Source organism: Nerophis ophidion, linkage group LG16 (assembly GCF_033978795.1).
Source record: "Nerophis ophidion isolate RoL-2023_Sa linkage group LG16, RoL_Noph_v1.0, whole genome shotgun sequence".
Classification (NCBI taxonomy): domain Eukaryota; kingdom Metazoa; phylum Chordata; class Actinopteri; order Syngnathiformes; family Syngnathidae; genus Nerophis; species Nerophis ophidion.
The window spans coordinates 27,219,272-27,246,967 of record NC_084626.1 but is presented as its reverse complement, the minus strand read 5'-3'; the positions used below and the strand labels follow the sequence as shown (position 1 = coordinate 27,246,967).

General features: G+C 40.6%; 1 protein-coding gene across 1 annotated transcript in view; it reads left to right on the top strand.

The window, feature by feature from the left end:
* mitfa (melanocyte inducing transcription factor a) overlaps positions 1–19,329 on the top strand; it is a 56,573-nt gene extending 37,244 nt beyond the window's left edge. The window contains exons 5-9 of the mRNA XM_061874766.1: positions 9,065–9,148; positions 9,428–9,484; positions 12,555–12,630; positions 12,859–13,006; positions 17,122–19,329. Of these exons, the coding sequence (XP_061730750.1) occupies positions 9,065–9,148; positions 9,428–9,484; positions 12,555–12,630; positions 12,859–13,006; positions 17,122–17,526 (770 nt within the window). The 3' untranslated portion in view covers positions 17,527–19,329. The remainder of the gene's footprint in view (positions 1–9,064; positions 9,149–9,427; positions 9,485–12,554; positions 12,631–12,858; positions 13,007–17,121) is intronic.
* Positions 19,330–27,696: the final 8,367 nt, after the last annotated feature.

Here is a 27,696-nt window from a genome sequence, read left to right as displayed (position 1 = left end):
AAAACTGCTTGTAAATTCTGTTAGGAATGTCGTAGAGTGATGAAACAAAAACTTCTATGTAGGTCTGACTAAGATCGAGACTCGGGACACGGCGGCGGCGGCGGCGGCCAACGGCGGACCCGACCAACGCTGCTTGCAGCTTTAATTATTATTATTATTATTCTTTCTTTCTTTATTCCGCACCGTCGCGCCCCAACATCACCCCCTTAACATGCTTCAAAACTCACCAAACTTGACACACACGTCGGTCTACCGTGCCACCACAACATATTAAGCAACCAAACCCCAAAAATGAAAATTGCACTCTAGCGCCCCCTAAAAGGAAACAAAAAACAGACTGCTTGTAACTTCCGTTAGGAATGTCGTAGAGACATGAAACAAAAACCTCTATGTAGGTCTGACTTAGACCTAAATTCCATAATTGTATCTTCTGGGGCCAAAATCAACAAAAAATTTTCAAAAACCCATTCAAAGCCAAATTTTCACAAAAAATGCTATTTTTGCCTCTTTGAGCTGCAATTTGACCCCCTTAAAATGCTTCAAAACTCACCAAACTTGGCACACACATCAGGACTGGCAGAAATTGCAATCTAATGAAAAAAAAAAAAAAAAAAACTCAAAATTGCGCTCTAGCGCAATTTTTTAATAAAACACAGAAAAAACTGCTTCCAGGAAGAAAACACAGACAAAACTGCTTGTAACTTCCGGTAGGAATGTCGGAAAGACATGAAACAAAAACTTCTAGGTAGGTCTGACTTAGACCTACATTTCGATATTTGACATCCTTCGGCAAAAATCAACAGGAAGTTAAAAATTGCCCCTTCAAAATAAAAGTTTTGTGAAAACCCGTCACCTTTTTCAAATCGACACTCCTCCCAGTGCGTTTGTCGTTTCGGCTTCAAACTCGCACAGGAGAGAGATTGAACCCTTCTGATTAAAAGTATAGATCAAAGTTTTGATAAGTTCTCAGGTTTTGATTTTACGCGCCTTCAAAGAACCCCTGCGCAAATTTTCCTAAAAAATGTCGTTTTTGCCTCTTTGAGCTGTAATTTGACCTACTTAAAATGCTTCAAAGTGCAAGTTAAAGCTCTGTTATGCAGACCGAAAGCCATTTATCAACAACATCCAGAATCGCCGATCTGTAATTTCACCCCCTTAACATGCTTCAAAACTCACCAAATTTTGCACACACATCAGGACTGGCAATAACTGCCAACTAACAAAAAACCAAACCCCAAAAATCGAAATTGCGCTTAGCGCCCCCTAGGAAAAAACCCAGACAAAACTGCATGTAACTTCTGTTAGAAATGTCGTATAGACATGGAATAAAAACTTCTATGTAGGTCTGACTAAGATCGGGACTCGGGACACGGCGGCGGCGGCGGCGGCGGACCCGACCAACGCTGCTTGCAGCTTTAATTATTATTATTATTATTATTATTATTATTATTATTCTTCCGCAGCTTCGAACCCTAATTTGACCCACTGACCATGCTCCAAAACTCACCAAATTTTAAACACACATCGGTAAGGCTTGGCAAAAACACATATTAAGCAACCAAACCCCAAAAATTAAAAATGCGCGCTAGCGCCCCCTACGAAAAAAAAAAAACAGACTGCTTGTAACTTCCGTTAGGAATGTCGTAAAGACATGGAACAAAAACCTCTATGTAGGTCTGACTTAGACCTAGATTCCCCATTAGAAATGCCTATACCTAAAATCAACAGAAATTTTGCAAAAACCCATTTAAAGCAAAATTTTCGCTAAAAAATGCTATTTTTGCCCCTTTGAGCTGTAATTTGACCCCCTTAAAATGCTTCAAAACTCACCAAACTTGGCACACACATCAGGACTGGCAGAAATTGCAATCTAATGAAAAAAAATAATAATAAAACTAAAAATTGCGCTCTAGCGCAATTTTTCAATAAAACACAGAAAAAACTGCTTCCAAGAAGAAAACACAGACAAAACTCCTTGTAACTTCCGGTAGGAATGCCGGAAAGACATGAAACAAAAACTTCTAGGTAGGTCTGACTTAGACCTACATTTCGATAATTGACATCCTTCGGCAAAAATCAACAGGAAGTTAAAAATTGCCCCTTCAAAATAAAAGTTTTGTGAAAACCCATCACCTTTCTTCAAAAGTTATCTCCTCTGAGCCCGTTTGTCGTTTCGGCTTCAAACTCGCACAGGGGAGACTTTGAACCCTTCTGATTAAAAGTATAGATCAAAGTTTTCATAAGTTTTAAGGTTTTGATTTTACGCGCCTTCAAAAAACCCCTGCGCAACTTTTCCTAAAAAATGACGTTTTTGCCTCTTTGAGCTGTAATTTGACCCACTTAAAATGCTTCAAAGTGCTAGTTAAAGCTCTGTTATGCAGACCGAAAGCCATTTATCAACAACATCCAGAATCGCCGATCTGTAATTTCACCCCCTTATCATGCTTCAAAACTCACCAAATTTTACACACATATCAGGACTGGCAAAAACTGCCATCTAATAAAAAACCAAACCCCAAAAATCTAAATTGCGCTTAGCGCCCCCTAGGAAAAAACCCAGACAAAACTGCATGTAACTTCTGTTAGAAATGTCGTAGAGACATGAAATAAAAACCTCTATGTTGGTTTGACTAAGATCGGGACCCGGGACACGGCGGCGGCGGCCAACGGCGGACCCGACCAACGCTGCTTGCAGCTTTAATTATTATTATTCTTTATTATTCCGCACCGTCGCGCCCCAATTTCACCCCCTTAACATGCTTCAAAACTCACCAAAGTTGACACACACGTCGGTCTACCGTGACACCACAACATATTAAGCAACCAAACCCCAAAAATGAAAATTGCGCTTTAATTAGGGTCCGCCCTGCCAGCAAAGGACATCCATGTCCTTTGCCATGGCAAGGACCCTATTGAATCTGTAAGGTTTCTTATTATTATTATTATTATTATTAGGGTCCGCCCTGCCAGCAAAGGACTCCATGTCCTTTGCCATGGCAAGGACCCTATTGAATCTGTAGCGTTTTATTATTATTATTGTTTATTCCGCTCCTTCGCACCCTAATTTGACCCCCTGAACATGCTTCAAAACTCACCAAATTTGACACACACGTTGGTACGGTGGGCCTTCCCAACTTATTAAGCAACCAAACCCCAAAAATAAAAATTGCGCGCTAGCGCCCCCTAGGAAGAAAAAAAAAACAGACAGCTTGTAACTTCCGCTAGCAATGTCGTAGAGACATGAAACAAAAACCTCTATGTAGGGCTGACTTAGACCTACATTTCATAATTGTACCTTCTGGGGCAAAAATCAACAAAAATTTTGCAAAAACCCATTCAAAGCAAATTTTTCGCAAAAAAATGCTATTTTTGCCTCTTTGAGCTGTAATTTGACCCCCTTAAAATGCTTCAAAACTCACCAAACTTGGCACACACATCTGGACTGGCAGAAATTGCGTTCTAATGAAAAAAAAAAAAAAAAAAATCAAAAAATGCGCTCTAGCGCAATTTTTTAATAAAACACAGAAAAAACTGCTCCGAGGAAGAATACACAAACAAAATTGCTTGTAACTTCCAGTAGGAATGCCGGAAAGACATGAAACAAAAACTTCTATGAAGGTCTCACTTAGACCTACATTTTAATAATTGACAGCCTGCAGAAAAAATCAACAGGAAGTTGTCAATTACCCCTTCAAAATAAAAGTTTTGTGAAAACCCGTCACCTTTCTTCAAAAGTTATCTCCTCTGAGCGCGTTTGTCGTTTCGGCTTCAAACTCGCACAGGAGAGAGTTTGAACCCTTCTGATTAAAAGTATAGATCAAAATTTTGATAAGTTTTAAGGTTTTGATTCTACGCGCCTTCAAAGATCCCCTGCGCAAATTTTCCTAAAAAAGATAATTTTTACCTCTTTGAGCTGTAATTTGACCCCCTTAAAATGCTTCAAAACTCACCAAACTTGGCACACACATCAGGACTGGCAACAATTGCGATCTAGTGAAAAAAACCAAACCCCAAAACTCAAAATTGTGCTCTAGCGCCCCCTAGGAATACAACACAGACAAACTACTCCTAGGAAGAAAACAAAGACAAAACTGCTTGTAACTTCCGGTAGGAATGTCAGAGAGACATGAAACAAAAACCACTATGTAGGTCTGACTTAGACCTACATTTGAATAATTAACATACTTTGGCCAAAATCAACAGGAAGCTTGATATTTTCACTTCAATACAACAACTGCATTACTTTCACAATGCATTAAATAGTGGCAGCAAAGCTTCTTCGACCATGGGGCTCGGGGACAGCAACCCAAGGCGCGCTCGCACGTTCGCACCCTAATTTGACCCCCTTAACATGCTTCAAAACTCACCAAATTTGACACACACATCGGTATGGAGCGGCAGACCAACTTATTAAGCAACCAAACCCCAAAAATGAAAATTGCGCGCTAGCGCCCCCTAGGAAGAGACAAAAAACAGACTGCGTGTAACTTCCGTTAGGAATGTCGTAGAGACATGAAACAAAAACCTCTATGTAGGTCTGACTTAGACCTACATTTCCAATGAAATACTTCTATACCGAAAATCAACAGGAAGTTGGCAAAAACCCCTTCAAAACTAAATTTGTGCAAAAAATGCCTTTTTTGCCTCTTTGAACTGATATTTGACCCCCTTAAAATGCTTCAAAGTGCAAGTTAAAGCTATACTATGCCAAGCGAAAGCCATTTATCAACAACATCCAGAAACACCAATCTGTAATTTGACCCCCTTAACATGCTTCAAAACTCCCCAAATTTGACAAACACGTCGGTATGGAGCGGCAGACCAACTTATTAAGCAACCAAACCCCAAAAATGAAAATTGCCCGCTAGCGCTCCCTTGGAAGAGACAAAAAACAGACTGCTTGTAACTTCCGTTAGGAATGTCGTAGAGACATGAAACAAAAACCTCTGTGTAGGTCTGACTTAGACCTACATTTCCAATAAACACTTCTGTACCTAAAATCAACAGGAAGTTGGCAAAACCCCTTCAAAACAAAATGTTTGCAAAAAATGCCTTTTTTGCCTCTTTGAACTGAAATTTGACCCCCTTAAAATGCTTCAAAGTGCAAGTTAAAGCTATACAATGCCAAGCGAAAGCCATTTATCAACAACATCCAGAAACGCAAATCTATAATTTGACCCCCTTAACATGCTTCAAAACTCACCAAATTTTACACACACATCAGGACTGGTGAAAATTGCCATCCAATAAAAAAACCAAACCCCAAAAATGAAAATTGTGCTCTAGCGCCCCCTAGGAAAATAAACTGATAAAACTGCTTGTAAATTCTGTTAGGAATGTCGTAGACTGATGAAACAAAAACTTTTATGGAGGTCTGACTAAGATCGGGACTCGGGACACGGCGGCGGCGGCGGCGGCGGCGGCGGACCCGACCAACGCTGCTTGCAGCTTTAATTATTATTATTATTATTCTTCCGCAGCTTCGAACCATAATTTGACCCACTGACCATGCTCCAAAACTCACCAAATTTTAAACACACATCGGTAAGGCTTGGCAAAAACACATATTAAGCAACCAAACCCCAAAAATTAAAAATGCGCGCTAGCGCCCCCTACGAAAAAAAAAAAACAGACTGCTTGTAACTTCCGTTAGGAATGTCGTAAAGACATGGAACAAAAACCTCTATGTAGGTCTGACTTAGACCTAGATTCCCCATTAGAAATGCCTATACCTAAAATCAACAGAAATTTTGCAAAAACCCATTTAAAGCAAAATTTTCGCTAAAAAATGCTATTTTTGCCCCTTTGAGCTGTAATTTGACCCCCTTAAAATGCTTCAAAACTCACCAAACTTGGCACACACATCAGGACTGGCAGAAATTGCAATCTAATGAAAAAAAATAATAATAAAACTAAAAATTGCGCTCTAGCGCAATTTTTCAATAAAACACAGAAAAAACTGCTTCCAAGAAGAAAACACAGACAAAACTCCTTGTAACTTCCGGTAGGAATGCCGGAAAGACATGAAACAAAAACTTCTAGGTAGGTCTGACTTAGACCTACATTTCGATAATTGACATCCTTCGGCAAAAATCAACAGGAAGTTAAAAATTGCCCCTTCAAAATAAAAGTTTTGTGAAAACCCATCACCTTTCTTCAAAAGTTATCTCCTCTGAGCCCGTTTGTCGTTTCGGCTTCAAACTCGCACAGGGGAGACTTTGAACCCTTCTGATTAAAAGTATAGATCAAAGTTTTCATAAGTTTTAAGGTTTTGATTTTACGCGCCTTCAAAAAACCCCTGCGCAACTTTTCCTAAAAAATGACGTTTTTGCCTCTTTGAGCTGTAATTTGACCCACTTAAAATGCTTCAAAGTGCTAGTTAAAGCTCTGTTATGCAGACCGAAAGCCATTTATCAACAACATCCAGAATCGCCGATCTGTAATTTCACCCCCTTATCATGCTTCAAAACTCACCAAATTTTACACACATATCAGGACTGGCAAAAACTGCCATCTAATAAAAAACCAAACCCCAAAAATCTAAATTGCGCTTAGCGCCCCCTAGGAAAAAACCCAGACAAAACTGCATGTAACTTCTGTTAGAAATGTCGTAGAGACATGAAATAAAAACCTCTATGTTGGTTTGACTAAGATCGGGACCCGGGACACGGCGGCGGCGGCCAACGGCGGACCCGACCAACGCTGCTTGCAGCTTTAATTCATAATTGATTTTGATACACTATTTTTTTTCTAAAGAAAGAAACAGCCTGTATGGCAACGTTGTGTTATTTGAGTAAACATTGCAACATGTTCTTGTTACATTCCACTTTTTATGTTTTAAATGTTTAAACGGCGTGGTGCAGTGGGAGAGTGGCCGTGCGCAACCCGAGGGTCACTGGTTCAAATCCCACCTAGTACCAACCTCGCCACGTCCGTTGTGTCCTGAGCAAGACACTTCACCCTTGCTCCTGATGGGTGCTGGTTGGCGCCTTGCATGGCAGCTCCCTCCATCAGTGTGTGAATGGGTAAATGTGGAAGTAGTGTCAAAGCGCTTTGAGTACCTTGAAGGTAGAAAAGCGCTATACAAGTACAACCCATTTATCATTTATTTATCATTTTCCATAGTATTTTTAAAATGTGCCGTGGGGCCGTTAAAAAATGACCTGCGGGCCGCAAATGGCCCCCGGGCCGCACTTTGGACACCCCTGTTCTATGCTCTTCAATCTCAGAAAGTGGTGACAAACATTTTTTTGTAAATTTGCTGGTAATAATTTACTTTTAGCCTTAAACATAGCACATAATGTCTGTTACTTTACTAGCTCCTGTAGTTTCAATAAACCAGAATTAATAAATAAGATAGATAGATAGATAGATAGATAGATGGATAGATGGATAGATAGATGGATAGATAGATAGATAGATAGATAGATAGATAGATAGATAGATAGTACTTTATTGATTCCATCAGGAGAGTTCCTTCAGGATGTAGTGGGACAAACAGTAAAAAATGGATGGATGGATGTTAGTGTGTTCTAGATCCATGGTTCTCAAATGTGGGTACTTGAAGGTATGCCAAGGGGTACGTGAGATTTTTCAAAAATATTCCAAAAATACGTAACAATTAAAAAATCCTTTATAAATATATTTATAATATGAATGTAAGTTCATAAACTGTGAAAAGAAATACAACAATGCAATATTCAGTGATGACAGCTAGATTTTTTGTGGACATGTTCCATAAATATTGATGTCGAATATTTTTTTTTTTTGTTAAGAAATATTTAGAATGAAGTTGATGAATCCAGATGGATCTCTATTACAATCCCCAAAGAGGGCTCTTTAAGTTGATGATTACTTCTATGTGTAGAAATCTTTTTTTATAATTGAATCACTTGTTTATTTTTCAACACGTTTTTAGTTATTTTTTATATCATTTTTTTTTCCAAATAGTTCAAGAAAGACCACTACAAATGAGCAATATTTTGCACTGTTATACAATGTAAAAAAATCAGAAAGTGATGACATAGTGCTGTATTTTACTTCGTCATCTCTTTTTTGCAACCAAAAATGCTTTGCTCTGATTAGGGGGTACTTGAATTAAAAAAATATTCACAGGGGGTACATCTTTGAAAAAAATGTTGAGAACCATAATCTGCTTTATGAATAATCCTTATAGCTTTATACTGTAGTTGATACAATGCCTTTATGTTACTCTTATATATGTTCCCCCACACTTCCGCACAGTAGCTGATATATGAAAATATATAATACAATGTACGCATTGCCCTATAAACACATATTTTACCTTATTTAATATAAAATGCTGTTAGACATATTTTTCCGTACATGTGCAATATGAGGGCTTCACGGTGGCAGAGAGGTTAGTGCGTCTGCCTCACAATACGAAGGTCCTGCAGTCCTGGGTTCAAATCCAGGCTCGGGATCTTTCTGTGTGGAGTTTGCATGTTTTCCCCGTGAATGCGTGGGTTCCCTCTGGGTACTCCGGCTTCTTCCCACCTCCAAAGACATGCACCTGGGGATAGGTTGATTGGCAACACTAAATTGGCCCAAGTGTGTGAATGTGAGTGTGAATGTTGTCTGTCTATCTGTGTTGGCCCTGCGATGAGGTGGCGACTTGTCCAGGGTGTACCCCGCCTTCCGCCCGATTGTAGCTGAGACTCCGAAAGGGAATAAGCGGTATGGATGGATGTGCAATATGAGATTTCCATGTCAGAAGTGAGATAAGAATTAATGTCATTTGAAAGACGTAATCCATTGAATGCATTTTGTGCCAAAGCAATGATAATTGTTCCCCAATTTAGCCAATTTTTATTTCTGTTGTGCTCACTGTATTAAGAGTTTTGAAAAAATGACCTAAGTATTGATAAATGTCTCCTAACGACTGTAAAAATAATAATAATAATAATTGTTTATGTGATCTGTGTGTCCTTTGAATGGAAAAGCATTAATGTGAAATAACATCTTGACTCGTGTTGATATTGTGTGCAATTTGGAAATGCACAAAATGCTACCAAGTCAAATAATTTCCCCAAAATGACTCCAGCTCCTGGCATGAAGCAAGTTCTGGGCAAACCTGGACAGTGCGACCCATATGAAAACTATCAGAGGCCTGATGGCTTTCCAGTAGGTAAGCGTCGCAAACCAAATCCTTAAAGTTACGTGCAAGTTCGTATTTTAAACGATGTTGATTTTGTGTCGTACTAAATCGCACACAATATGAATCAATTGTAAGTATGTATGCCGATGCTGCATCCCTTTTTCTGCAATATAGAATGCATGGCACGAGTAGACAATGTGGAACCTGAGTGCCGAGCTTGCGGAAAATAGACACGGAAATGGATTCCCGTCTTAGGTTCTGTGTGGTGTTGCCCGGTTTGATTTTAATTTGTTTCTCTCCGCTTCACAGAGGCTGAAGTGCGTGCTCTTGCAAAAGAACGACAGAAGAAAGACAATCACAACTTGAGTGAGTTTCCATTCAGACCTCTGACTTCTGATATACAGTGGAACCTTGATTTATGGATTTAATTGGTTCTTGAAATGTTCATTAGAAGAAACGTTTGTATATTGAAGCACATTTTTCCATTGGAAAAATGTAAACAAGAGTATTGGGTTATAACCTCGGCCAGGGGTTTGCAACCCATGGCTCTGGAGCCACAAGCGGATCTTTCATGCCTTCGCAATATCTCCTGTTGGATTTGAAACAAAATGTCTACCAATAATGGCGACTTAATTTATAAACTATTATTTTATTTAGTCAGTTTATTTTATGTTATTTTGGAAAGTACCAACAAGGCGGATATCTACCGAATGTTTCAAAACACAAATCACTTATCCATTGTTGTCTTTGGACTCATGTTGAGCACAGTAGCCAACAACAGCACACATGCATCCTCGGACAAAACACCCGTACCCCAGACCACCATCCCATACTTTTGCCTCAGTGCACAATCAATCAATCAATCAATCAATGTTTACTTATATAGCCCTAAATCACTAGTGTCTCAAAGGGCTGCACAAACCACCACGACATCCTCGGTAGGCCCACATAAGGGCAAGGAAAACTCACACCCAGTGGGACATTGGTGACAATAATGACCCAGTGGGACGTCGGTGACAATGATGACTATGAGAACCTTGGAGAGGAGGAAAGCAATGGATGTCGAGCGGGTCTAACATGATACTGTGAAAGTTCAATCCACAATGGATACAACACAGTCGCGAGAGTCCAGTCCAAAGAGGATCCAAGACACAGCAGCGAGAGTCCCGTTCACAGCGGAGCCAGCAGGAAACCATCCCAAGGGTAGCGGACCAGCAGCGCAGAGATGTCCCCAGCCGATACACAGAGGGACATAGAAGAAAAAGAAAAGAAACGGCAGATCAACTGGTCTAAAAAGGGAGTCTATTTAAAGGCTAGAGTATACAAATGAGTTTTAAGGTGAGACTTAAATGCTTCTACTGAGGTGGCATCGCGAACTGTTACCGGGAGGGCATTCCAGAGTACTGGAGCCCGAACGGAAAATGCTCTATAGCCCGCAGACTTTTTTTGGGCTTTGGGAATCACTAATAAGCCGGAGTCCTTTGAACGCAGATTTCTTGCCGGGACATATGGTACAATACAATCGGCAAGATAGGATGGAACTAGACCGTGTTGTATTTTATACGTAAGTAGTAAAACCTTAAAGTCACATCTTAAGTGCACAGGAAGCCAGTGCAGGTGAGCCAGTACAGGCGTAATGTGATCAAACAACAAGCATATTTGTATTTGGTAAAAAAAAACAACACACTGCACGTCAGACAAGTTTATTATCGTTATATTTTTTAAATGTATTATTATTATTTTTTTGTCCTGTTCTACTTTTCGGGCAAATCAGATTGTTGATGTAGATGCCCATATCAGATGTACAAATTTTACTATACAGAAGAGAAGTGTGGGATTCTTCTCTTGTCGCCTTATTTGTATTTGTTTTTATTAAATGGATTAATAATTTTATTTGGTGCAGCCGGGCCGGAGCAGGAGGGGATAGCAAGAGGAAAAAAAGGAAGACGGAGGGGGAAATTGTGGGGATACAACAACAACAACAACAACAACAGCACACACAACAATATCAACAACAAAAACAACAACAACAATAAAACAACATAAGCAAATAGGAAATGTACAAATAAGATGGTAAAAGTGATAAGAAAGAAGCAGTTAGTGAAACAAATAATACAGAAATGACAATGAACATTTTTACACTACAAACGGGGCAATACAAGTACCTGTAGGAAAAGCACTATTGATGATAAATAATAACAACAATTACCTGTATTACCAACAATACAATTGTTTTAAATGCAACAATACATATATATATATATATAATGATAACTTGAAATACGACGATAAAAAAATGGGACCTATTACCTCCCTGCTTGGCACTCATCATCAAGGGTTAGAATTGGGGGTTAAATCATCAAAAATTACTCCCGGGTGTGGCCACCCCTGCTGCCCACTGCTCCCCTCACCTCCCAGAGGGTGATCAATAGTGATGGGTCAAATGCAGAGAATAATTTCGCCACACCTAGTGTGTGTGTGACAATCATTGGTACTTTAACTTTAAAAAAAAAAGCAGATAAATGGAGGGGAAGAAAGAGAAGCCAGCTATATTAACCTTGTGGATTGTTATAGGAACAATAGATTGTTATAGTAACAATAGGTTAAGCTTTCCCAGTTTCTATTATCGTTAAATCTAATATGGGTGCTACGTGTTTTGTGATGGCCGTATATTGGATACGGTCGCTTAGATCAGTGGTTCTCAAATGGGGGTACACGTACCCCTGGGGGTACTTGAAGGTATGCCAAGGGGTACGTGAGTTTTTTTCAAAAATATTCTAAAAATAGCAACAATTTAAAAATCCTTTATAAATATATTTATTGAATAATACCTCAACAAAATATGAATGTAAGTTCATAAACTGTGACAAGAAATGCAACAATGCAATATTCAGTGATGACAGCTAGATTTTTTGTTGACATGTTCCATAAATATTGATGTTAAAGATTTCTTTTTTTGTGAAGAAATGTCTAGAATGAAGTTGATGAATCCAGATGGATCTCTATTACAATCCCCAAAGAGGGCTCTTTAAGTTGATGATTACTTCTATGTGTAGAAAGCTTTATTTATAATTGAATCATTTGTTTATTTTTCAACAAGTTTTTAGTTATTTTTATATCTTTTTTTTCCAAATAGTTCAAGAAAAAGACCACTACAAATGAGCAATATCTTGCACTGTTATACAATTTAATAAATCAGAAACTGATGACATAGTGCTGTATTTTACTTCTCTATCTCTTTTTTCAACCAAAACTGCTTTGCTCTGATTAGGGGGTACTTGAATTAAAAAAAATGTTCCTAGGGGGTACATCAATGAAAAATAGTTAAAAACCACTGGCTTGGATTCAAAATTTTAATCTTTATGTTGCAATTTCTATGAAAAATGACATTTCTGCGTACTGACATTCTTCATGTATGCCCAATGACAATTTGTAGTTGAACGACGGCGAAGATTTAACATCAACGACCGCATCAAAGAGCTGGGAACCTTGATACCAAAGTCGAATGATCCGTGAGTATATATATCTGTCATGTGTTGACACTCATTGACCCACGTGTTCGTCGATCGATTCATGTTTCTGTAAGTCTATTCACTCCTAGTGTCCTTTTCGCATTGCCGACTGTCCGTAAACTGTAATGGGGTATTTGTTCCTCAATGGTTGTGAAGAATCCTCTGTTGTTCCGGTCAGCTGCTCAGCTGACTCTGACTTTAGACCTTTTGTCTCCTGTATTCCCCCAGAGACATGCGCTGGAATAAGGGCACCATTCTGAAAGCCTCGGTGGACTATATCAGGAAACTCCAGCGAGAGCAACAGAGGACCAAAGAGCTCGATTGCAGACAAAGAAAGCTGGAGCATGCAAATCGTCTCCTGTTGCTTCGTATACAGGTGGGTATTACCGTATTTTTCGGAGTATAAGTCGCTCCGGCGTATAAGTCGCACCTGCCGAAAATGCATAATAAAGAAGGGGACAAACATATATAAGTCGCACTGGAGTAGAAGTCGCATTTTTGGGGGAAATTTATTTGATAAAATCCAACACCAAGAATAGACATTTGAAAGGCAATTTAAAATAAATAAAGAATAGTGAACAACAGGCTGAATAAGTGTACGTTATATGAGGCATAAATAACCAACTGAGAAGGTGCCTGGTATGTTAACGTAACATATTATGGTAAGAGTCATTCAAATAACTATAACATATTGAACATGCTATATGTTTACCAAGCAATCTGTCACTTCTAATCGCTAAATCCCATGAAATCTTATACGTCTATTCCAGGGGTCGGGAACCTTTTTGGCTGAGAGAGCCATGAAAGCCAAATATTTCAAAATGTATTTCCGTGAGAGCCATATCATATTTTTTTAACACAGAATACAACTAAATGCGTGCATTTTTAAGTACGACCAACATTTTTAGAGTATAATAAGTCTTTTATTCTTTTTAATAACATTGTTATTCTGAAGCTAACCAATAATAAATAAAATGTCATGTCTGTTGATCAGGTTTTTGTTTGGCCATGTGCTGTTTGTCCTTTGGACTCTTTAAGTTCCTGTTTTTTTCCATTCCCTTGTTTGGTTTCCTTGGTCACTCATTTTGTCCACCTGTCTCTGGTGGACAAAATGCCCGCTCACCTGCTTCCCGAGCACTAATCAGATGCAGTATTTAAGCTCGTCTTTGCCAGTCAGTCGCCCTGTGCTGACTTGTTTCCTGCCTTGCCATAGTTTCGTGCTTCATGCCATGCCAAGTATGTTTGGTTTGATTTATGTTCATAGTCTGTTTATGCGTTAGCATTGTTCCTTAGCCCAAGTTGTGCCTCCGCTGTGAGCGATTTTTGTTTGTATATTTTTTTAGTTAAAATTAAATCATGTTTTTACCTAAATGCCATGTCCCGAGTAGTCCGTCTGCCTTCCTGGGGGAAGGACCCTGCAGCAAGCTGCGACCCCCCCATCGTGACATAAAATACTTCTTACCATTAATGCGACTTCTTGAACAGGTGCGGTAGAAAACGGATGGATGGATTTAAATGCATGAGAATGTTTTATATTTTGCACGTTATTTTTAGCACTGTGATTACCAGCGAAATTATTGCGTTAAGCAATGTCAGCTAAGATTTATCTGCGAGTCAGATGCAGTCATCAAAAGAGCCACATCTGGCTCTAGAGCCATAGGTTCCCTACCCCTGTTCTAGTCTCTTACGTGAATGAGCTAAATAATAATATTTGATATTTTACGGTAATGTCTTAATAATTTCAGACGTAAGTCGCTCCTGAGTATAAGCCGCACCCCCGGCCAAACTATGAAAAAAAAACTGCGACTTGTAGTTGGAAAAATACGATATATGAATAAAATCATACAGTTACTGGCTGGCGCACAGGCATGTGGACAATAATAAAAAAAATTCCGCACCGTGATGCAGCTGACAAAAACTATCAAGCCAAGCCTTAATTAAAAGGTTTTAGAAATTGATATGCAAATTACTTCATGTCGTGATTCACTAATCTCAAGTTATAACACCCAATATTTACATAATCCGCTTGTCACGACTAGGACTATGAGGTGGTTGTTTCCCCGAGATGAAAGTGAACTTGGACCGGAGATGGCGTGAAGGTAGAGACATCTTTTTTATTTTGACATTAACAAACTACGAAAAAAAAAAGCAAACAAAAGGCGCTCACAATGGAGGTACAAAACTTGGCTATGGAAACAAACACTTGCACTATGGCATAAACTATGGACATAAACTAAAACTTGCACAATGGCAGAACTATGAACAACTAAAACAAAATCACTTACTGTGACAAAAAAGGGTATGAGAAAAAAGCAGTGTGGATATCATGGGTGGAGGAGGTGATGTTGCCAGACTGGTTATCTGGTAACTGTGGCTTAAATAATAATATGGTGATTAGTGAAAACAGGTGTGAGACATGAGGACAGGGGCGTGACATGAGGACCAGGTAAAAACTAATGAGTTGTCATGGTAACAAAACAAACCAGTAGTGTAAAGTTCTTACTTATATCTGTCAATAAACTTGCCATGATGGATGAATCACACCAAAATCCTGAGCAGCTGACTGGACAAGACCGGTGACACTAGACCAGGGGTCGGCAACCATTACCACTCAAAGAGCCGACAATGGGAGCCGCAACCATTCTCGCGAATATCTGCTGGTGGTCACCCACATAACAATAATAAGGGCGTGCTATGGAGCCATTGCCTTTGATGTGTCAGGCTTTCCCCTGACAGTTTGTCTATGATTTAGTTTTTTCCTCTGCATTTGTCTGTTTCCTGTGGTTAGTATTTCCTGTCTTTCAGTTCCTGTCAAGTGCTCTTAATTTGTCAGCTTCCTGTCTTGTTCCCTGAGTGCTGTGTTCCTCCTCAGTGTGTTTAGTATTTCCTGTCCTTGGTTCCTGTCTAGTGCTCTTATTTTTGTCGACTTCCTGTCTTGTTCCCTGAGTGCTGTGTTCCCCTTTAGCTGCGGCTGATTGGCACCTGGCCACACCTGTTGCCAATCAGCCGGCTCCTATTTTTATCTCCTTTGTCTTGTGTCAGTTGCTGGATTATTGTATTGTCATTTGTATTGTCGTTGCCTCATGTCACTTTTGTCGTGCTACCTGTCGTTTTGTTACAGCTATTACCTGTCGTGCTACATCTTGTCCTGGTCGTCGTAGCGGTAAGCTGTTTTTGTTAGCCATAGCTTTTTCCAGTTTTTCTGTTTGTGATCCTCTAGCTTCCATGCTGAAGTTCGTTTTTGTTTCTTGTTAGCTTCTATGCTAAAGGCCTTTTGTTTTTTATCCGCCCACGTGCGCGCTTTTGGTTTGAACCCTTTGTTTGTTCTAGTTCTAGTATTATAAATTAAACTGTTTTCCTGCTCCCTCCTTCTATGCATCTTGGGGTTCGACACAAAATAACTCTGACATGACGCCTTCTACAACATGTACAAACTGCTTGCCAGTCCAGCAACATGTTGTATGTGGCTTCCGCAGATACACGTACGAGATTGCAAGGTATACTGGGTGATACAGGTTACCCTGAATGTTGTGATATAAAGAACTTTAACACTCTTACTAATATGTGCCACACTGTGAACCCACACCAAACAAGAATGACAAACACATTTCGGGAGAACATCCTCACAGTAACACAACATAAACGCAACACAACAAATAACCAGAATCCTTTGCATCCATGACTGTTTACTGACTATAATATACACACCGCTAGCACCGTGCGTCAGTTGAGGTGGACGGAGTTGGTGGCACAGGGGTGTATAATATAGTCAGGAATAGTCATGGATGCAAAGGATTCTGGGTATTTGTTGTGTTGCGTTTATGGTGTGTTACTGTGAGGATGTCATTCTTGTTTGGTGTGGGTTCACAGTGTGGCACTTATTAGTAAGAGTGTTAAAGTTCTTTATATCACAACCTTCAGTGTAACCTGTATCGCCCAGTATGCCTTGCAATCTTGTACATGTGACGATAGAATCAGCGAAATGCACGCGTCCGGTCGGCACGCAGATATCATTGCGTAAAGGCGGGCGCGATGACATGTTGTAGAGGACGTTAGAAGTAAAGCCATCACCGCACGCCCTCAATGTTGTAGTTTGAGTGAAAATCGGAGAACGCTGAAATCCGGAATCCCCCTGTAACAGTCTGGGGGGTCGTCGATTATGCAGCTGAGCCACATCAGAGTTGCCAAAGAGCAGCATGCGGCTCCGGAACCGCAGGTTGCGGACCCCTGCACTGGCCCATAGGCACGGGTTTACATTAACATTTAATCTTCACATTCAGCTTGAGAGCTACCCGACAAGCAGGTTTAGAGAATTCAAAGGGTAGCGCAAGCCCTAGTCCATGGTGCCGTGTACACCAAACCACCAAGTCCCAGACTCGATCCGGCTACACAAGTACAGAAATCTATCCCAAAGCATGACTGACAAACGCCATTTTTTAAATTCGTAACTTGAAGAAGTTCTGACTGAAGCCTATTTGTATTTTCTCAAAGGAGTTGGAGATCCAGGCTCGTGCTCACGGTCTCAGCGTGGTGTCGTCCCCTTCTATCTGCACCTCCGAGATGATGGGTCGGGCCATCAAACAGGAGCCCATGCTGGACGACTGCAACACGGAGCTCTACCACCACACCTCAGCCCCGGACATGTCGCCTCCAACCACACTGGACCTCAACAACGGCACCATCACCTTCGACCCAATCCCCCCGGATTCTGCGGACCCGGGTCTGTACGGAAATCCCAGGACCTGTAAAATGAAGGAGTTGGTCATGGACAACACGCTGTCACCAATTTCCCCCAGCGACCCCTTACTCTCGTCAATGTCCCCGGACGGCTCGGTGAACGTCCACCACAGCTCCAGTTCAATCTCCAGCTTGGAGGAGAAGGAGCACAACTGTTAGTTGTTTGCGTCTGATGCTCACGGACACTTTGTAGCATCTCAGCAATGGGACAATCATTTTTCCGACGTCTTGGTTGATTATTTAAAATGGTATTTTGTTACTGTAAATAGAGATTTACATTTAGGGCAGCGCATGACAAAAATATTCGGGTTGGGATCAGAGTTTAAACATCTGTGGCCTTTCTGTACAGAGTTTGCACATCCTATCTGTCCTTCTGTAAGCTTTTTCTGGGTACCATGGCTTTCTCTCACAGCACAAGAAAAGCGAACGTTGAAGGTTGCTTGTCAAAATGTGTTCAGTCTTGTGATTGATTGGTGGTCAGCACAGGATGTACACCACACTGTTGAGAGGGCAGAAAGGATAGTGAAGCTGACTGAACGGATGAAAGCTTAATAATACCGTAGTACCTCGGTTTCTGTAGGCCCCCGTTTTTCATATGCCCCTGGCTTTTTGAGATTGTCTTGATTATCGTACGGCAGAAACATTGTGCATAGCAAACTAGTCTGTAGTAAACTAGTATGGCTCTGACATAAGCCAACATGGGGCCCCAAAAAGTTGCAAGTGCCAGCCAAGCACTTCAATAAAGAGGGTGGAAAACACCATTGGATTCAAGGAAGAACTCCTGGCAAAGCACAAAGTTAGAATTCGAGTGGAAAGTGGTGCAAAAAAGTGGGTATGAACCCTACCCAGAGGGGGCGCTAAAACATTATTACAAGTTGGCATTTTCTGTATTTAACTTTATTAAAAAAGCTTTTCGAAGTGGCAGTTCGGTAAGTTTTGTCAGTTTTTCAATAGGATTTTTGTAAACAACTACGTTAGCTAATGTTACTGCACTGTAAAACCCCTTACCTACATATCAGCGTATTGTTCAGACTATAAGGCGCACTTAAAATCCTTTCATTTTCTCAAAACTCGTCAGTGCGCCTAATGTGCGGGATAATTTTGGTTGTGCTTACTGACCTCGAAGCATTTTTATTTGGTACATGCTGAAAGGATAAGTGTGACCAGTAGATGGCAGTCACACATAAGAGATATGTGTAGACTGCAATATGACTCAAGTTAACAAAATTGTTATATGTTCCATTGAAAATATAGAACATTACACACGGTGCTCAAAAATATATCAAAATGTTTTAGTGCGACTTTGGTAAGCTATGAAGCTGCGCCGCTTAAAGGATTGTACTGTGCTTCAACATACAAGTATTATTATGGTGTGTGTTAAAGGTAAGATGTTTTTTTTTTTTTTTGCAATATTATGCAAAAGAGACTTTTCTTACCTTCTGGTACGTGCTGATCTGTATTTGGAATCTGGATTAGTCCTGAAAATGTGCGCGCGTCCGCCTGTGTAGTCCATAACAACACCGTGGTCGATAAGCTTCTTTTTCTCTATCTTCTCGTTATGGGACATTCATCCTCTGCTGTTGCCTTTTTTAATATAAAGTAGTGTAAAGTTCTTACTTATATCCGTCAATAAACCTGCCATGAAAGCGCTAAAACATACAGATGTAGTGAGTTTACCTTTTTCACCCAAGAAACTTTAAGTTAATAGAGAATTCCGATCGGACGGTTTTTCACAGGACACATTTGTTGTTGCACTATTGAGCCACGGATTAGGAGATGCTCCATCATTGATTGAAGTGAAGTCTGAAAGTCATTAAAGCAGTTATCTCCATCTTTTGACACTTCTTCCCTTCCCGTCCTTGCACGCTACACAGCTACAACAAAGATGACTGGGAGAAGACGCTGCCGAAGGTGAGCCACGTAAATAAGAGCGCCCACAAAACGGCGCATTCTGAAGCGACTCTCAGGAAGCGGTTTGAAGATGGTCTGTAAAACATCATCGATGCAACATTTTGACCAAAAAAAGAACCATTACATGTTATGTAGACCACAAAGAAGGGTTTTACATTTAGAAGAAATAATAATAACATGACCCCTTTACTGCGCCTTGTATTCTGGTGCGCCTTTTGTATGAAAAGAGACCTGATTAGACCAGCCCATCAGTAGTGCGCCCTATAGTCCGGAAAAACGGTATATAATATTTTTCAAAATTATTCAAAAGTAGGAGTGTCAAAAAAAATAAAAATAAATGAATTGCGGTTTTTATTTGGAATGTTTCTTAAATGATTAAAAAAAATATAAAAAAATAATTTCTTTTATATTCAACTATTTCTTTTTAATCTTTTCTGTCCAGCCACTCAGACAAATCATGTCTGCTGTAAATATTTAATCTAGAAAAGAGAAGAGTTGAATACTTCTCTTGTAGCCTTATTTGTATTTGACTTTATTAAATAATTGTGTTGATTTTTTATTAAACATAACCAGTTTTCTTTTACAAACCCTGTTTCCATATGATTTCGGAAATTATGTTAGATGTAAATGGAATACAATGATTTGCAAATTCTTTTCAACCCATATTCAGTTGAATATGCTACAAAGACAACATTTTTGAAGTTAAAACTGATAAACATTTTTTTTATGCAAATAATCATTAACTTTAGAATTTGATGCCAGCAACACGTGACAAAGAAGTTGGGAAAGGTGGCAATAAATACTGATAAAGTTGAATAATGCTCATCAAACACTTATTTGGAACATCCCACAGGTGTGCAGGCTAATTGGGAACAGGTGGGTGCCATGATTGGGTGTAAAAGCAGCTTCCATGAAATGCTAAGTAATTCACAAACAAGGATGGGGCGAGGGTCACCACTTTGTAAGCAAATTGTCGAACAGTTTTAGAACATTTCTCAACGAGCTATTGCAAGGAATTTAGGGATTTTACCATCTACGGTCCGTGAAATCATGAAAAGGTTCAGAGAATCTGGAGAAATCACAGCACGTAAGCGATGATATTACGGACCTTTGTTCCCTCAGGCGGTACTGCATCAAAAAACGACATCAGTGTGTAAAGGATATCACCACGTGGGTTCAGGAACACTTCATAAAACCACTGTCAGTAACTATAGTTGGTCGCTACATCTGAAAGTGCAAGTTAAAACTCTACTATGCAGAGCGAAAGCCATTCATCAACAACACCCAGGAACGCCTCCGGCTTCGCTGGGCCCGAGCCCGAGCTCATCTAAGATGGACTGATGCAAAGTGAAAGAGTGTTCTGTGGTCTGACGAGTCCACATTTCAAATTATATTTGGAAACAGAGGATGTGGTGTCCTCCGGAACAAAGAGGAAAATAACTATCCGGATTGTTATAGGCGCAAAGTTCAAAAGCCAGCATGTGTGATGGTATGGGGGTGTATTAGTGCCCAAGGCATGGGTAACTTACACATCTGTGAAGGCACCATTAATGCTGAAAGGTACATACATGTTTTTGAGCAACATATGTTGTCATCCAAGCAACCTTATCATGGACGCCCCTGCTTATTTCAGCAAGACAATTTGGCTGCGTATACAGTGTATTGTCCTTTAGTAAAATGTTTATTAAAAATATAATAATATTTTTGTTAATTCACTTTTCACTAGGGATGATGTTCGTTAAGAAATTATCGAATTCGAGCCCAATATTGAATCCTCTTATCGAACCGATTCCTTATTGAATCTTAGCCTATGTTTAACAATGCCTGCGGCCAAAAATACACTGCTCCTTCTTTATGCATTAAATACAGAAATGACACCCGTAACTGACATGGCGCCTTTTAATTCAGTGCGCCCTATGGTCGCAAAAATACGGTATAGTTGCTTCGATAACGGGAACCGGTTCTCAAAAAGAGATTCAAATCCATGGAATCGGTTCTTTTCTAATCGAACAATCGGGAGAACCGGTTTCGAACATCATCCCCACTTTCCATAGCTGGTTAATTTCAGTTATAATACTGTTCTATCTACACTTCTGTTGTGTGATCACAATTACAATCAGACAAAAACACAGGATGGAGGTGTAACAATGTCAATTAAATATTGAAATTATTTCCCAATATTGGTGTCATGATTCGTGGTCCGGATCATGTTTTTGTATTTTCTGTTAGTTTTGGACTCCTTTAGTTCCTGTTTGCGACACGTGAATTTTTTTTGGTTGCCATGGTTACTCATTGTGTTCATCTGTCTCTGATTAGTGCTCGCCTGCTCACCTGCTTCCCTAGCACTAATCAGAGGCATTATTTAAGCTTGTCTTTGCCAGTCAGTCCACCTGGCGTCATTGTTCGATTCATGCCGTGTCCAATTAAGTTTTGTTACCTTGCCAAGTAAGCCTTGTTTGTTCATGCTTCAGTTAGTAAGTTTTTTTCATCCATAGTTTATGCTAAGTGTTAGTTTAGCATCCAGTGCGATCGGCACTTTTTTCCTTTTGCTTGTTTTTACCTGAACGAGTGGTCCGTCTCCATTCCTGGGAGAACGACCCCGCATAAAGATGCGACCCAAACATGACAATTGGCTCTGATTTAAATCCTTTGGTTTTTGCCATTAACATGGGACTTATTTCCTGAGCGTATAAACAAAAATACCAAAGCTTTGGTGATATGATAGCGATCTAATCACTGTAGCATTGATTGATCGTGTCATGATCCGTAGCCCGGACTCTCTCAGTTCCTGTTTTGTGCGCTTTTAATTTTTTTTCTAGTTACCATGGTTGCTTACTATGTTCACCTGCCTCTGATTGGTGTTTGGGACGCTCACCTGTTCCCCGAGCACTAATCAGAGGCATTATTTAAGCCTGCTTTTGCCAGACAGCCGGCTTGGCTTCTTTGTTTGCTTCATTCAACAAGTTACGTGAGTATTCCTTGTCTTTTACCTATGCTAAGTGGTAGCCTTAGCTTTGAGTGCGATCAGCACGTCGGTTTCTGTTTTGGCACTTGTTTGAGTTTTTTAAAATAAATCATGTTCCTACCTGCACGTCCTGTCCGGAGTGGTCCGTTTGCATCCTGGGAGAACAAACCTTGCAGAAAGCTGCGACCCCCCCATATTGAACTCTTTGGTGTCGTTACTATCGACTTTTGTGTTGATCCGTCCACCGCTCTAAGTTCTACTTTAGCTGTTCTTTACCGTTCTTGTCCTTCGGTGATAACAGTAATAAATGTAGCTTATATGCTGCCATGGAGGCCACGATTGATAACTTGGAAGGGACTTTAGCCGCCAGATTGCTAGCAAAGACACACCAATGGACGATCTATTCTCATCTTTAGTAAATTAAGCTAACAGAGCATGCTCGCCACATAATTTTTTCGGAAATTCTTGGCTATCGCGTTGTTTTAATAACCGAGTGTTAACCGATTTCTATTTTTTACACTCCATTAAGCTAAAAATACATAGCTGATAGGCAAAACAAGGCAAGGTTATTTATAGGGAACCATTCGTACACAAGGCAAACATATTTCGAATGATTTCAAAATCAATCAAAGAGTGTAGATAAAATTTCAGTTGTCACATGCAAAATTAAATAAAAGTCTTTTCAGCCTGGTTTTGAACATTGCTTACGTTGAGGCCAGTCTCACATCAAAGAGACTATTCCCGATTTTAGGAGTATAAAACTGAAACACATTTTCACCATGTTTGGTTCTAACTGCCGGCACCGAAATGAAAACACTACCTGAGGTTCTCAGAGCTGGAGACGGTTCTAACATGTGAATTGAAGTGAATTATATTTATATAGCGCTTTTCTCTAGTGACTCAAAGCGCTTTACAAAGTGAAACCCAAAATCTAAGTTACATTTGAACCAGTGTGGGTGGCACTGGGAGCAGGTGGGTAAAGTGCTTTGCCCAAGGACACAACGGCAGTGACTAGTATGGCGGAAGCAAGGATCGAACCAGGAACCCTCAAGTTGCTGGCAAGGCCGCTCTACCAACCAAGCTATACCGGCCCTTTGTCAGAGATGTACTTTGGCACGAGAGCGTGAAAAGACTCCAACACAAGGAGAGCTGTTTTAAAGTCTGTTCTCTGAGTGACAGGAAGCCAGTGCAGTGACCTGAGCACTGGACTGTCCATCCATCCATCCATCCATCTTCTTCCGCTTAGCCGAGGTCAGGTCGCGGGGGCAGTAGCATAAGCAGGGAAGCATAAACTTCCCTCTCCCCAGCCATTTCGTCCAGCTTCTCCCAGGAGATCCCCAGGCGTTCCCAGGCCAGTCAAGAGACATAGTCTTCCCAACGTGTCCTGGGTCTTCCCCGTGGCCTCCTACCGGTCGGACGTGCCTGAAACACCTCCCTAGGGAGGCGTTCAGGTGGCATCCTGACCAGATGCCCGAACCACCTCATCTGGCTCCTCTCGATGTGGAGGAGCAGTGGCTTTAGTTTGAGTTCCTCCCGGATGGCAGAGCTTCTCACCCTATCTCTAAGGGAGAGAAAGCCCTGCCACCCGGCAGAGGAAACTTATTTTGGCCGCTCCTTTCGGTCATACCCCAAAGCTCATGACAATAAATGAGGATGGTAACGTGGATCGACCAGTAAATTGAGAGCTTTGCCTTACGGCTCAGCTCCTTTCTTCACCAAAACGGATCGATACAGCGTCCGCATTACTAAAGATGCCGCAACAATCAGCCTGTCGACGTCACGATCCATTCTTCCCTCACTCGTGAACAAGACTCTGAGATACTTGAACTCCTCCACTTGCGGCAAGATCTCCTCCCCAACCCGGAGATGGCACTCCACCCTTTTCCAGGAGAGAACCATGGACTCGGACTTGGAGTTGCTGATTCCCATCCCGGTCGCTTCACACTCTGCTGCGAACTGATCCAGCGAGAGCTGAAGATCTTGGCCAGATGAAGCCATCAGGACCACATCTGCAAAAAGCAGAGACCTAATCCTGCAGACACCAAACCAGATAGCATCAACGCCCTGACTGCGCCTAGAAATTCTGTCCATAAAAGCTATGGACAGAATCGGTGACAAAGGAACTAATATGGTCATATTTCCTGGTTCTGGTTAGAACTTGAGCAGCAGCATTTTGGATGTACTGCAGCTGCGTTACAGCTCGTTTAGAAAGCCCTGCGAGAAGACCATTACAGTAGTCTAAGAAAGGCATGGATTAGTCTTTCTAAGTCTGATTTAGACATTATTCCTCATATTTTGGCAATGTTTTTCAGGTGGTAAAAACCTGCTGATGTTTTTGACCTGATTTGGCTGTTAAAACTCAAGACATTTATTGATTGCAGTGTCTGCTACCGACGTAGCTGATTCCCTCCCTTGCCAAACCAAATATCCGGTCGCGAACCTTGTCTAAATCATCAAAAATATCACAACTAATTCTAAACAGTTCAATGACTCTCCCTTAGAGATAGGGTGAGAAGCTCTGCCATCCGGGAGGAACTCAAAGTAAAGCCGCTGCTCCTCCACATCGAGAGGAGCCAGATGAGGTGGTTCGGGCATCTGGTCAGGATGCCACCCGAACGCCTCCCGAGGGAGGTGTTTCAGGCACGTCCAACCAGTAGGAGGCCACGGGGAAGACCCAGGACACGTTGGGAAGACTATGTGTCCCGGCTGGCCTGGGAACGCCTCGGAATCCCCCGGGAAGAGTTAGACGAAGTGGCTGGGGAGAGGGAAGTCTGGGTTTCTCTGCTTAGGCTGCTGACCCGACCTCGGATAAGCGAAAGAAGATGGATGGATGGATCAATGAAAATAAGCCTAAGATTGGCAAAATGTGATCATCCGTCCACACGTCTACTCTCAAAGTCACTGTAATGGTAAAAGTTGCATAGAAGACCAAATCTATTCAGTAAATAAGCCCCAACATTGCTTGAGTGGGTCAGCACGGTGGAAAGGGGTTGGTGCATGTGCCTCACAATACGAAGGTCCTGTGTAGTCCTGGGTTCAATCCAGGGCTCGGGATTTTTCTGTGTAGAGTTTGCATGTCCTTCCAGTGACTACGTGGGTTCCCTCCGGGTACTCCGGCTTCCTCCCACCGCCAAAGACATGCACCTGGTCATAGGTTGATTGGCAACTACAATTATTCTCCATAAAATGCATTTGTTGTAGTATTTTCGAGTGCATAGTAACTGGATTCGCATAATTTCTTCGTCAGACCTTTTAGATTACGAACATTGAGATACCGCGGAGTGCTAAACAGGTCCTAAGTTACTCAAATAACAATTATTTTCCGAGAGCAGTGGTGGGCCGTTAAGGCCAGCAGGGCATTCTCTGCTGGACTAACATAAATCGTGATCATAGATGAATAAAAGTTCATTTTAATTTACTTTCCATAAAGTATTTATCATATTCTCTTCATGTCTTATTAGGCTGTAGTGTTGCTTGTTTTTACATGAGAGGTTTTATCCAATCAGAATTCAGACAGCTTGTTGCTGTAGGAATTCTGCCAGATAGACAGTTAATAGACAGTTGCGATAGCCAATCAGATCACGAGTTGTCGACAGTAGCCAATCGAGGTGGCCTTTCGCTAAACGTGACCGTGATTGCATTTTCACTTCTCACTCCCAAGTGAGAATCCGATCCCAAATTGTAATTTGCGAAAAGCTGGAAGGGACACCGGAGCCATACCCGGCCAACGGAGAAATCATCGGTTCTCACTATTTTTTTAACTCACAAAGAACAAGTTCAAATATTTTATTTATTTATTTTACCACATTTAATATCTATCCATCCATTTTCTAACGCTTTTTTCCCTATGGGGTGGCAGGAGGCGCTGGTGCCTATCTCAGCTACAATCGGGCGGGAGGCGGGTTACACCCTGGACAAGTCGCCACCTAATTTAATATGTTTTTCACAATTATTTTAATGTTCACTGTACCACGTTAAGTACACTATATTACCAAAAGTATTTGGCCCCCCTTCTAAATGATTATAATTAGGTATCCAAATCACTTGGCCGGGCTACGGTTGTATAAAATCAAACACTTAGATATGTCATGTGTGTTTCCTCCTTTTCTGGTTGATTGATTGATTGAAACTTTTATTAGTAGATTGCACAGTACAGTACATATTCCGTACAATTGACCACTAAATGATAACACCTGAATAAGTTTTTCAACTTGTTTAAGTCGGGGTCCACGTTAATCAATTCATGGTTAAATAATGAATCATATAAGGGTTAGCTGAGGTATGTTATTAATGTTATAATTAACAGTTATTTGCTCATTAAAAGCACAGAACAAAGGCACATCAGCTTTAAATGTGTATGTTATATTTTACATTTGAACAAAATGCACTGTATATTAAAATCATGGTTCATTTGTGTAATTATTTGGTGTAATTACAATTTCTAACCAGCAGATGGCAGCCTAATCTAGGATACGTTTTGCATGGTCACGTTCATCTGGCCATACAAGAATGAAACATTTCATTAAATTCCGTATTCCAAGTTAAAATATATAATAATTTACATCGCACGCCCTTTTAAAGTCGTTCTTATTTATTATTATTGTTAGTGATTTATTATTATTATTGTTATTATTATTATTATTATTATTGATTAATAATGAACATGTACTGTTTCCATTACTATTGCAGCAGACATCCACAAGTCATTTAATATTGTAAATTACACATTTCCTTCAATATTTTTCATGTCTATTTACTGCAAAGATGCAGGCATGAATGATGTATAATATAAACAAAATTCACATTTTTACACTTTTTTTTTAGTTTTGATACTTTTGTCAATTTTATATCTACAATGGAATTAGGACAATGTCAGGTTTCTGGGTGTTTATTAGGGCAAATGGATTCTGGTGCCATTTGCAGCCCTTAGAAATAAAGGGCCTGATCTACTAAGGGTTTGCGTGTACTAAAATATGTGCAAACTTAAAAAAAAATTAAAAAAATGTTGATCTACTCAACTTGTGTAAAGAGGATTGCGTTTTTTAAGTTAGCAAAAATAATGAGGAAATAACACGGTGTGCAAATATAATTATTCAGCCTGCGCAATGTGATTTATCAAAGCTAAAACTGTTCAGCGGGCACTAATTTTAGACTTTATCTAGCTTCACGGTGGAAGAGGGGTTGGTGCGTCTGCCTCACAATATGAAGGTCCTGCAGTCCTGGGTTCAAATCCAGGCTCGGGATCTTTCTGTGTGGAGTTTGCATGTTCTCCCCGTGAATGCGTGGGTTCCCTCCGGGTACTCCGGCTTCCTCCCACTTCCAAAGACATGCACCTGGGGATAGGTTGATTGGCAACACTAAATTGGCCCTAGTGTGTGAATGTGAGTGTGAATGTTGTCTGTCTATCTGTGTTGGCCCTGCGATGAGGTGGCGACTTGTCCAGGGTGTACCCC